Source organism: Dendrobates tinctorius, unplaced genomic scaffold (genome assembly GCF_039654945.1).
Source record: "Dendrobates tinctorius isolate UK_male_01 unplaced genomic scaffold, ASM3965494v1 ptg000138l, whole genome shotgun sequence".
Taxonomy (NCBI): domain Eukaryota; kingdom Metazoa; phylum Chordata; class Amphibia; order Anura; family Dendrobatidae; genus Dendrobates; species Dendrobates tinctorius.
In genome coordinates this window covers 18,430,232-18,443,069 of record NW_027361806.1, presented here as the reverse complement: position 1 = coordinate 18,443,069, position 12,838 = coordinate 18,430,232, and the positions used below count along the sequence as shown (strand labels likewise).

General features: G+C 40.6%; 1 protein-coding gene across 9 annotated transcripts in view; it reads right to left on the bottom strand.

Moving 5' to 3' along the window:
* The window catches only part of LRRC7 (leucine rich repeat containing 7), a 445,778-nt gene that overhangs the window by 126,923 nt on the left and 306,017 nt on the right, over positions 1-12,838 (bottom strand). For all 9 annotated transcript variants that reach the window (XM_073544765.1, XM_073544773.1, XM_073544767.1 and 6 more), the window contains one exon: positions 214-277. In XM_073544765.1, coding sequence (XP_073400866.1) covers positions 214-277 — 64 coding nt within the window. The remainder of the gene's footprint in view (positions 1-213; positions 278-12,838) is intronic.

Here is a 12,838-nt window from a genome sequence, read left to right as displayed (position 1 = left end):
GTAACGTCGGAAGCGCCATTGTTTTCTCCCTGTATTAGATTATCCTGGAGGTATCGCCTTCTTTCTGCTCCAGATATATAAATCCATGTTATGGCTAACTTACATATACTGTATGTTTTCAGTAGAAGGAGAGCCCTATCTACCATCTCAGCACACATTAAAATGGTTCCAGTAATGTTTCTAGAACAAGAAAAACACTTTACTTCTTCTTACCAGCTCACTGAACTCATTGTTGCCCAGGTCAAGTCTCTCCAGTTGGGCCAGCTTGCTCATTGACCTGAAAAGTAAGTGACAGAAAGAATGAGATATGCAATACTGTGAAAGATTCCCCTTTAAGCAAGAATATAGAAAATGTAAGGTTCAAGTTATATATACAGAAGTTCTACCTATCTATCTTTCTTTGTTATTTATTTACCTACATCTATTGATTGATATCAGATCTGCATCTTATCTATTTCATAGTCATCAATATATCATATCATTTTACAATCAGCAATAAAGGTTCTGAACGATTACACAAAACCATGAACCAATACCCAATACAAGGGCGAGTTCATTATTTAAAGGGAATCTGTCAGAAGGTTTTTTTTTTGCTATGTAATCTGAGAGCACCATGATGTAGGGGCTAAGACCATGATTCCAGCCATGTGTCCCTGATTCCTTCATCCATGTTCTTTTTATTACTAACAAACTTTCCTTCCTCGCCATCACCGAAACCTGGCTCACCCCCTCTGACACAGCCTCTCCTGCTGCACTCTCATATGGTGGATTCCACCATTCCCACACCCCCGCCCCAGCAGCAAGCATGGTGGAGGAGTTGGTTTTCTCCTGTCAGATAACTGCTCCTTCACCCCAATCCCACTGCCACCCTCTGTTACCCTCCCTTCCTTTGAGGTGCACTCTGTGCACATCTACTCCCCCTCCAACCGGCTGTCATATACCGCCCTCCAGGGCCAGCCACCACCTTCTTTGACCACGTCACCACCTGCCTACTTCATTTCCTTTCCACTGATATCCCCACTATCATCTTGGGTGACTTCAACATCCCCTTTGACACTTCCCTCTCAGCTGCCACTAAACTTCTATCTCTCACCTCCTCCTTCGGCCTCACTCAATGGTCTTCTGCAGCCAAAGATGGCCACACACTAGACCTCATCTTCAACCGCTTCTGCTCCCTATCCAGCTTCTCTAACTCACCTTTTCCTCTCTCTGACCACAACCTACTTACATTCTCTTCCCTCTCCTCCTCAGGTCCACAATCCCCACCACAAAAACTTGCACATGCTCGCAGAAATCTTCAACACCTCGATCTACACTCACTGTCTGAATCCCTCCTCCCTCTTACAGACATAAGTTCCCTACACAATGCGGATGCCGCTGGCGCTCTATATAACACTACAATAGCTGTACCTTTGGAATTCGTTGCCCCTCTCAAACATACCAAAGCCCGCAAAATCAACAGACAGCCCTGGCACACCAGTCTGACCAAAGAACTGAGGCGGGCTTCCAGGGCTGCTGAGCGGAGAAGGAAAAATTCCCACTCCAATGAAGACTTCATCACATTCAAACAGTCCCTCACTACTTTCAAGGACACACCCGCTGCAGCAAAACAAACCTACTTCTCATCTCTCATATCCTCCCTGTCTCACAACCCTAAACAGATATTCAACACCTTCAATTCTCTCCTCCGCCCCCCAGCACCTCCTCCCTCCCCACTCATCTCTGCTGAAGACTTTTCCTCATTTTTCAAGGAGAAGATTGATAACATCAGAGACAGTTTTGGTCAACAACCCCCAGTGCCCTTCCTCCTAACTGCCCTGCCCTTCTCCTCCAAAACCAACTTCTCCACCATTACAGAAGATCGACTCTCCACTCTACTCTCAAGATCACATCTCACTACCTGTGCACTTGACCCAATCCCATCCCACTTTATCCCAAACCTCACCACAGTCTTCATCCCAACCCTAACCCATCTCTTCAACCTATCACTAACAACTGGTGTTTTCCCCTCAAGCTTTAAACATGCCTCAATCACACCTATCCTCAAAAAGCCCTCTCTAGACCCATCCTCTGTATCTAGCTATCACCCTATATCACTTCTCCCCTACGCCTCAAAACTACTGGAACAACACATCCATCTTGAACTATCCTCCCACCTCTCTTCTTGCTCCCTCCTTGACCGATTACAATCTGGCTTACGGCCACACCACTCCACTGAAACTGCCCTAACTAAGGTCACCAATGACCTACTAGCCGCCAAGGCCAAGCCGCACTACTCTGTCCTCCTCCTCCTGGACCTGTCCTCTACCTTTGACACAATGGACCATTCCCTATTACTACAGACCCTCTCATCTCTTGGTATCACAGACTTGGCCCTATCTTGGATTGTGTCATACCTAGCAGACCGGACATTCAGCGTCTCCCACTCACACACCACCTCCTCACCGCGCCCCCTCTCCGTTGGAGTCCCGCAAGGTTCAGTCCTAGGGCCCCTGCTCTTCTCCATTTACACCTTCGGCCTCGGACAGCTCATAGAATCTCATGGCTTTCAGTATCACCTCTATGCTGATGACACACAGATCTACATCTCTGGACCAGATATCACCTCCCTACTAACCAGAATCCCTCAATGTCTGTCTGCTATTTCATCCTTCTTCTCCGCTAGATTTCTAAAACTAAATATGGACAAAACAGAATTAATCATCTTTCCCCCATCTCACGTGACCCCCCCAATGGACCTATCCATTAAAGTAAATGACTGCCCACTCTCCCCAGTCCCACAAGCTCGCTGCCTCAGGGTTATCCTTGACACTGATCTCTCTTTCAAACCACATATCCAAGCCCTTTCCACTTCCTGCCGACTTCAACTCAAAAATATTTCACAGATCCGTACATTCCTCAACCAAGAATCTACAAAAGCCCTAGTCCATGCCCTTATCTCCCGCCTTGACTACTGCAACCTCCTGCTCTGTGGCCTCCGCTCTAACACTCTCGCACCCCTCCAATCTATTCTAAACTCTGCTGCCCAACTAATCCATCTGTCCCCCCGCTACTCCCCGGTCTCTCCCCTCTGTCAATCCCTGCACTGGCTCCCCATTACCCAAAGACTCCAGTTCAAAATCCTAACCATGACATACAAAACCATCCACAACCTGATTCCTCCATACATCTGTGACCTCGTCTCCCGGTACTTACCTGCAAGAAACCTCTGATCCTCACAAGATCTCCTACTGTACTCCCCTCTTATCTCCTCTTCCCACAATCGCATACAAGATTTCTCCCGCGCATCCCCCCTACTCTGGAACTCTCTACCACAACATATCAGACTGTCGCCTACCATGGAAACCTTCAAATAGAACCTGAAGACCTACCTCTTCCGACAAGCCTACAACTTTCAGTAACCACCAATCCACCAAACAACCAGCTCTACCCTCGCCTACTGTACCCTCACCCATCCCTTGTAGATTGTGAGCCCTCGCGGGCAGGGTCCTCTCTCCTCCTGGACCAATCGTGACTTGGATTGTTTAAGATTACTGTACTTGTATGTATTGTGTATACCCCTCCTCACATGTAAAGCGCCATGGAATAAATGGTGCTATAATAATAAATAATAATAATAATGTGTCACCTACTGGGCTGCTTGTTGTAGTTTTCATAAAATCCCTGTTTTCTCAGATGCAGATCTAGCAGTCCTCTGAATGCTGAGCTCTGTATAACCCCGCCCATACCACTGATAGGCAGCTTTCTGTGTTCACTGCGTATAAGCAGAAAGCCGCTAATCCGTAGTGGTGGCGGGGTTACACAGAGCAGGAGAAACACATGTCACAAGACCTATAGTGATGATCTATTGCTGATAAAACACTGATTTTATTGAAACAACAACACACAGTCCATTAAGTCACACAGCGCTGTGATCAGGGGCTCTGTTCCTACATTTTGTTACTTTAAGATTCTATAGTAAAACTGTGCTCACAGATTCCCTTTAATGTCTTGCCAAGCACCATTCGAACGCTAAATGAAATCTGTCTTCTGTAGCCTCCCCCTCGTGGTGGCAGCAGGAAAACAGAATTTTAACATTGCACAATATTACAATTTAGGGGATTTGGAACTCTGTAACAGAAAATGAACTTCTGATAGATCAGAATTCTGGAACTAAAAACAAAATGACGTTCACAGTTGGAGACAAATGTTAAAGGAGTTGCTAGCAATACAAAAAAAAAAAGCCTACTTTCTTACAAGAACAGTGTAACATCCCTATACAGATTTTGTGTAGCATTACATGTCAACCTCATAGATTTCAGTTAGGTGAGTTGCAATGATAGACAGACACATCCAATACACAGATGTGGTGCAAGTATTGTAAAAAAAAAAAGTCAGCCACGTTTTTATAATTGTGTAAAATTCTTTTTTAATAGTATTTTCTCATTAAAGACCACACTTATCTAAATATGGCCACTGGGGCAGTCAGTTGATTGCTCGGAGTCTCATTATTGGAACCCCTAGTTACAAGCTGTCACAGAGAGCCAGGAATTTCATGTGATATTGCATGGAGGTCGTTAGATGACTGGTCATCCATGCAATACTACAATGGCTAAAATGCACCAGAATGGAAGCAGCTGAAGGAAAGCAACTCTCAGCTGTGACTCGTAAAGGGTGGTCTCAGGCAGATAGGCAGATGGTCTCCATTTTAATGCTATATGACCTGATAGAAAATATAGACACGAGTTGACTTCATGAGACCTCCCCTTTAACTTTAAGGACCTGCTTAACCAAAATCCATATTGTAAGGTTATTGTTACATTATATCTGGCCATTTATCCATATTTCACTTTTTAGGTCGAGTTATAGTCAATAATTCAGACCATGCTCGGCTTGCTTTTTGGCCTCTACATACCAATTCTATAGAAAACTGCACATGAGACAGATCAAACTGATCCATGATCAAAGGCAGAGAAGGGATCAAGCGTTCACAGAAGCCATCTCCCCGACTGCGGCACTGACTTTGTGCAGTAGTACCTGCGAACGGATAAGTAGAAAAGGTCAGTATAGGATTTTAACAAAGTGAGAATATATGACAGAGTCGGCAAACAGAGATTCTGAATGCAGGACTACAGATTAGAAGATGCTTCTAACAAACGTTGTGAAGTTTCCAGACATCAAAATATGGAAGTTTTACTATAGATGTCAGGGACTAGTAATTGTCTAAATTATCAGTCAAAGTCATAGAATATTCTAAAAAGTGCAATAAAGATCTATACCACAGAAGTGAGATGATAAGAAGATGAAAGATCAATGCATCAGAATAGGAAGTAACCGAGAATTTAACCAATGCAAACACTGCTTTTTAAAGAGTATTTATTTTGTCCACCTGGGAAAGTATTACAGTACTTACATTATTTAATATAGGGGCAGTATTATAGTAGTTATATTTTTATACATAGGGGAAGTATTATAGTAGTTATATTCTTATACATAGGGGCAGTATTATAGTAGTTATATTCTTGTACATAGGGGCAGTATTATAGTAGTTATATTCTTGTACATAGGAGCAGTATTATAGTAGTTATATTCTTGTACATAGGAGCAGTATTATAGTAGTTATATTCTTGTATATAGGGGGCAGTATTATAGTAGTTATATTCTTGTACATAGGGGGAGTATTATAGTAGTTATATTCTTGTACATAGGGGAAGTATTATAGTAGTTATATTCTTGTACATAGGAGCAGTATTATAGTAGTTATATTCTTGTACATAGGGGGCAGTATTATAGTAGTTATATTCTTGTACATAGGGGCAGTATTATAGTAGTTATATTCTTGTACATAGGGGCAGTATTATAGTAGTTATATTCTTGTACATAGGGGAGGTATTATAGTAGTTATATTCTTGTACATAGGGGGCAGTATTATAGTAGTTATATTCTTGTACATAGGAGCAGTATTATAGTAGTTATATTCTTGTACATAGGGGGCAGTATTATAGTAGTTATATTCTTGTACATAGGGGCAGTATTATAGTAGTTATATTCTTGTACATAGGGGCAGTATTATAGTAGTTATATTCTTATACATAGGAGCAGTATTATAGTAGTTATATTCTTGTACATAGGAGCAGTATTATAGTAGTTATATTCTTGTATATAGGGGGCAGTATTATAGTAGTTATATTCTTGTACATAGGGGGAGTATTATAGTAGTTATATTCTTGTACATAGGGGAAGTATTATAGTAGTTATATTCTTGTACATAGGAGCAGTATTATAGTAGTTATATTCTTGTACATAGGGGGCAGTATTATAGTAGTTATATTCTTGTACATAGGGGCAGTATTATAGTAGTTATATTCTTGTACATAGGGGCAGTATTATAGTAGTTATATTCTTGTACATAGGGGAGGTATTATAGTAGTTATATTCTTGTACATAGGGGGCAGTATTATAGTAGTTATATTCTTGTACATAGGAGCAGTATTATAGTAGTTATATTCTTGTACATAGGGGGCAGTATTATAGTAGTTATATTCTTGTACATAGGGGCAGTATTATAGTAGTTATATTCTTGTACATAGGGGCAGTATTATAGTAGTTATATTCTTGTACATAGGGGAGGTATTATAGTAGTTATATTCTTGTACATAGGGGGCAGTATTATAGTAGTTATATTCTTGTACATAGGGGCAGTATTATAGTAGTTATATTCTTGTACATAGGGGCAGTATTATAGTAGTTATACTCTTGTACATGGGGGAAGTATTATAGTAGTTATACTCTTGTACATAGGGGCAGTATTATAGTAGTTATATTCTTGTACATAGGAGCAGTATTATAGTAGTTATATTCTTGTACATAGGGGCAGTATTATAGTAGTTATACTCTTGTACATAGGGGCAGTATTATAGTAGTTATATTCTTGTACATAGGAGCAGTATTATAGTAGTTATATTCTTGTACATAGGGGCAGTATTATAGTAGTTATACTCTTGTACATAGGGGCAGTATTATAGTAGTTATATTCTTGTACATAGGGGCAGTATTATAGTAGTTATACTCTTGTACATAGGGGCAGTATTATAGTAGTTATATTCTTGTACATAGGGGGCAGAATTATAGTAGTTATAGTCTTGTACATAGGGGGCAGAATTATATTAGTTATATTCTTGTACATAGGGGGCAGTATTATAGTAGTTATATTCTTGTACATAGGGGCAGTATTGTAGTAGTTATACTCTTGTACATGGGGGAAGTATTATAGTAGTTATATTCTTGTACATGGGGGCAGTATTATAGTAGTTATACTCTTGTACATAGGGGCAGTATTATAGTAGTTATATTATACATAGGAGCAGTATTATAGTAGTTATATTCTTGTACATGGGGGCAGTATTATAGTAGTTATATTCTTGTACATAGGGGCAGTATTATAGTAGTTATATTCTTGTACATAGGGGGCAGTATTATAGTAGTTATATTCTTGTACATAAGAGGCAGTATTATAGTAGTTATATTCTTGTACATAGGGGGCAGTATTATAGTAGTTTTATTCTTGTACATTAGAGGCAGTATTATAGTAGTTATATTCTTGTACATTAGAGGCAGTATTATAGTAGTTATATTCTTGTACATAGGGGCAGTATTATAGTAGTTATATTCTTGTACATAAGAGGCAGTATTATAGTAGTTATATTCTTGTACATAGGGGCAGTATTATAGTAGTTATATTCTTGTACATAAGAGGCAGTATTATAGTAGTTATATTCTTGTACATAGGGGCAGTATTATAGTAGTTATATTCTTGTACATAGGGGCAGTATTATAGTAGTTATATTCTTGTACATAGGGGCAGTATTATAGTAGTTATACTCTTGTACATAGGGGGCAGTATTATAGTAGTTATACTCTTGTACATAGGGGCAGTATTACAGTAGTTATAGTTTTGAGCATACTGTATATAAATATTATTGTTTTGCTATTCTTGTATACAGGGGTAAGTATTATAATAATATTTGTCTGTTTTCAAATTATCGTTCCTATCCAAATTACAGTAGGTAAGTCTGGTTGGAGGAAAAGTCCCCTGCATATTTCTCGCCATGTGAACACTGACTTAGGAATATTTACTGTATAGCTGATAGTAGACGTAATTTGCCGTACCGCAGCTCAGCCAGACGGCTGCCCTTATAATCATGTACGTAGAGTAGAATTTGCTAAAATCACTAAGAAAATCAAAACAAATTAGAAAAAGCTAAATATGCATCAAAATCTGGTTTCAGTTTGTACAAAATATAACTGCTACATTGGCTGAAATAATTCCTGCCGTTTGGCTCATGTCGAGCTCTTGTAGTCATTTAGAAGAAACATGCTGAATGTATAATAAATGTAGGAAAATGTCATTTCCAGCATCAGCAAGTAATTCAACTTTGCTGTAAAACCTGTTACTATGGAAACTTTCACTTCTGAATCCTAAATCTTAAGATCTGTCACATTGACAAAAGCAATCCAAATATCACAGCTGGGAGCCTATGTCACCTGTACAACCGAGAGGGAAATACTCCATATGTCTATGTATTGTATGGCTTCACATTAGTCATTGTGGCGCCATATGGATGGGATGGTTAAACAACATTCCTTCCGCAAATCAGCCCTATTCAATGTCAATCAGCTCTTCCAGAAAGCTTTTCCCTTCCAGGATCATCATATTGCAGTCAGGTCATGACGGGAGTTTTACAAAATCATTCTCAGTGCCGTGAAATGGTGAAATAAACACAAATCCAACACAGTCTTTTGGTTTTAGCTTTTACACCATTCAGTGTGCGGTGAAAAATGACCTGAGATTAGGACGCTGATGAGCGGCACACGATTACGGCAATACCAAACTTACATTTTGCCTACATCGCCATTTTCTGAGACTCGTAACTTTATTTTTTTGCCACTGTAGGTGTGTTTTTATTGATTTATATTTTTGATGGAGATTTTCAGAGGCCAAAAAAAAAACAGCAATTCTGGAGATTCCACTTTTTTGGGGGGCAAATAATTTTATATTTTGACAGATTGGACTTTTATAGATGGGGATATACGAAAGATGTTTATTTTTTTTTTCTTTTTAATTGGGGAAAAGAGGAGTGATTGGAATTTGTATTTTTCATTTTTTATTTGTTTTTTCTTACTTTTCACTGTTTTAGTCCATTGAGGGGATTTGACGTCACCCCGCGATTGCATTGCAGAGGGGGTCCATGGGCACCCAGTTGACACTACACAACTTTAACTCTGATGCCCTATCTTTAGGATAGGTCACAAATATCTGATCGGCACACGACACCACCACGATCAGCTGTTTCCAGGCTTACCGGGGGATTTGTGAGGGACCCGGCTGAGGATACTATGCAGTAAATGGAGCTGTGCTGTGCAGCTCCGTAATTTCCCAGCACAAGGAACAGCTGATCGGCGAGAGGTGCCAGGTGTCGCATCCCCACCAATCAAACATTGATAACTTATCCTAAGGATAGGTCATCAATGTTAACGTCGTGGACAACCCCTTTAAATGCTGCTTTCAATGTTTAATATTCCTTACACTTGCCAGTCCTACTCTAACATGAAAACCACAGAAAGAGGAAAGAATCCTCCAATATTGTGTTCACACAGGGAATGCAAAGCATATGGTTCACAGCCTCTTAGTAACACCATATAGGGGGGCTGTCCAGTACTAACTGTAATGCATCCCATGTGAACAGAGGCCACAGTTTACAGAACCATTTGGGCCCAATTGCACCCCCTATATGGTGTTACTAAGAGGCTGTGAACCATATGCTTTGCATTCCCTGTGTGAACATTGCCACATACGGATTATTTTTTTGCACTGGTGTGCCACACGGCCAATCCCTGATTGTAGGCTGGCTGTTTCATTAGGTATTATTGCACCTGTGCAGTTGCCATTTTACTTGGGTCCGCTGCACCCTGCTAGTGCATTTGTATTGAGGCCTGTCTATACAAGTAAGCATCTCTGCCTGTTTTGGTTTTTTCAATGTTTAATAGCAGCATTTATTGCAAGAAGATAAACAGCAGGGATCAGAGCTAACTCTGTACTCTGCAGGAAGAGGTAAGTGCTGGCGGTATAACACAACAGGCAGCCGCTGAGTAAGGAGGGGGCAAATCAACTGAGTCCCCACCATAAACTTGCACCCGACATAAGCTGTACATATATGATGAAAGCCAAGAAAGGGTTAAACCTGGCCGACAGCCTTACCTCGGGAACACCAATAAACTCTAATACTGCCGCTATACACAGGCGGGAATCTCCATTTTGGTCAGGAATACGTAAACCTCATCTCTTTAGTGATCTGATATATAATCTCCAGTTGGCCACTGTCACCGAATCCCATAAGGCACCGCAGCAGTCCCACTTGCACAGGCGCAGTTCGTGAACAGCCTTGCAGCCACAAACTGCGCCTGCGCAAGTGACATTAACGTCACCGCTATTCTCGCACAGGCGCAGTAACAGCCATGTTGTTACTACACATGCGCGAGAATAGCAGTGAAGTCAATGTCACTTGTGCAGGCGCAGTTCGTGCGAACTGAGCCTGCGCAAGTGGCATACACGTCACCACTATTCTCGTTCATGCATAGTAACAACGCGGTTGTTGCTGCGCCTGCGCGGGAATAGTGGTGACATACATGTCACCGCTATTCCCGCGCATGCACAGGAACAGCTGCATCGTTACTATGCATGCGCAAGAATAGCGGTGACGTCAATGTCACTTGCGCAGGGGCTGTTCGTGCGAACTGCGCCTGCGCAAGTGACATACACGTCACCACTATTCTCGCGCATACGTAGTAACGACGCGGCGTTACTGCGCCTGCGTGGGAATAGCGGTGACGTGTATGTCACTTGCAGTTTGTGGCCGCAAGGAACAGCCACTGCGCCTGTGTGGGGATTACCTCAGGCTGCAGTAAATTCCGCCCGCCCCACATACACACCTGTTTTTCAAAAATCTACATAACTACCGCATGTCAAACTAGCATTCATTGATGAAGGAATGTAACAGCAGTGCCACTTACTGAAGTGCAGGTTTTTACACACAACAAAGCTTCCTCAGTTCCCCAAATAGGCTCTCATACCCGCCTGTACACAGCCCGGCAGCCAACATGGCTCCTCATAAAAAATACAATAATCAACATGGAAAAACAAAGGCTCAGGCACTACGTCAACAGCAACGTCATGCTAATGAGTCTCCTCAACAAAAACGCCATCGTCTGGACAAAGACAATGCAGATAAACGTAGACGACTCGCTCAGGAGTCACCTCGCTCTAAAGCTATTAGATTGGCTATTCGACAACAAAAACGCTGCCACAATACACACTCCGTAATACACACTCCGTTTCCACATTTCTTCCACAACCACAAGGTGACGCATCACAATCTGAACACCACACCACAGATTCTACCACACAGCACACAACAAGGAAGAAACAGTGCACAAGGGGTAAAAGACGTCAAATGACCCAACACATACAATCCAAAAATACAGAGGACTGATATAAAACAGATTTGTTGGAATGCGCAAACGGTGTGAGACATGTCCGCTGCTCCTGTCAACACCACTAAGCATACACAGATGTTAATTACACCGCACTCCCGATGAGATAGCATCAGGCCTTTTTCTATTCTGATATAAGCCCAAAGTTGCTGAGATTGTTTCCATGCTGAAGGGACAAATTTGGAAAAATTGGGACTGTTGGCTGCTATACCCCTCTTTGATATGGATACATGAAAATCGCTTTAAAACTTTTGATGCACGATGACAATAATCTATATTTGTTTTTCCATCATAGCTTTTATTTTGCAGCTTTTGTTATGTTGCATTGTTTTTAGATGAGTATATCATATGTTTAATTTCCATTCCGTAAAATGTTCCCATCAACCCTTCAAAAATCAACACGGAAATATGCCGAGGTCTGACAGAACATTAACATTATGAGGGAAATTGATGAGATCGTAAAATAAAGTGAAAAAGCTGAGTTTACAAGGGTCGATCTGGAAAGGCGAGACAATATAGATATATAAAGGCATTTAAGAGCCGGAGTAAAATCCTGACAAAGCTCCTTAGATTGTTCACCAATTAGGATTTTATGATTGTTATAAAAATGTAAAAGACCTTCTAAGAGTCAAACACTTTAATATAATCCAAAAACCTGGCTTCTCAGGTTCTAAGCAAATACAACAGCAGGACTAGCCTACATTGGGGGTTTCCTGTGGAGCGGTTTTTACCTGACTATGACTGTAAACTGAAGATCTCAGATGAATGGACTAGTCTATATTATTGCCAGACATGAGACACAAATATAAAAACTGTTAAGTATCAAACTAACAAAAAATATACATGAATAAAAACAATAATAAAACTAGGTAAAAGAATATAACTACTATAATACTGCTCCTATGTACAAGAATATAACTACTATAATACTGCTCCTATGTACAAGAATATAACTACTATAATACTGCCCCTATGTACACGAATAGAACTACTATAATACTACCCCTATGTACAAGAATAGAACTACTATAATACTGCCCCTATGTACAAGAATATAACTACTATAATACTACCCCTATGTACAAGAATATAACTACTATAATACTGCTCCTATGTACAAGAATAGAACTACTATAATACTGCCCCTATGTACAAGAATATAACTACTATAATACTACCCCTATGTACAAGAATATAACTACTATAATACTGCCCCTATGTACACGAATAGAACTACTATAATACTGCTCCTATGTACAAGAATAGAACTACTATAATACTGCTCCTATGTACAAGAATATAACTACTA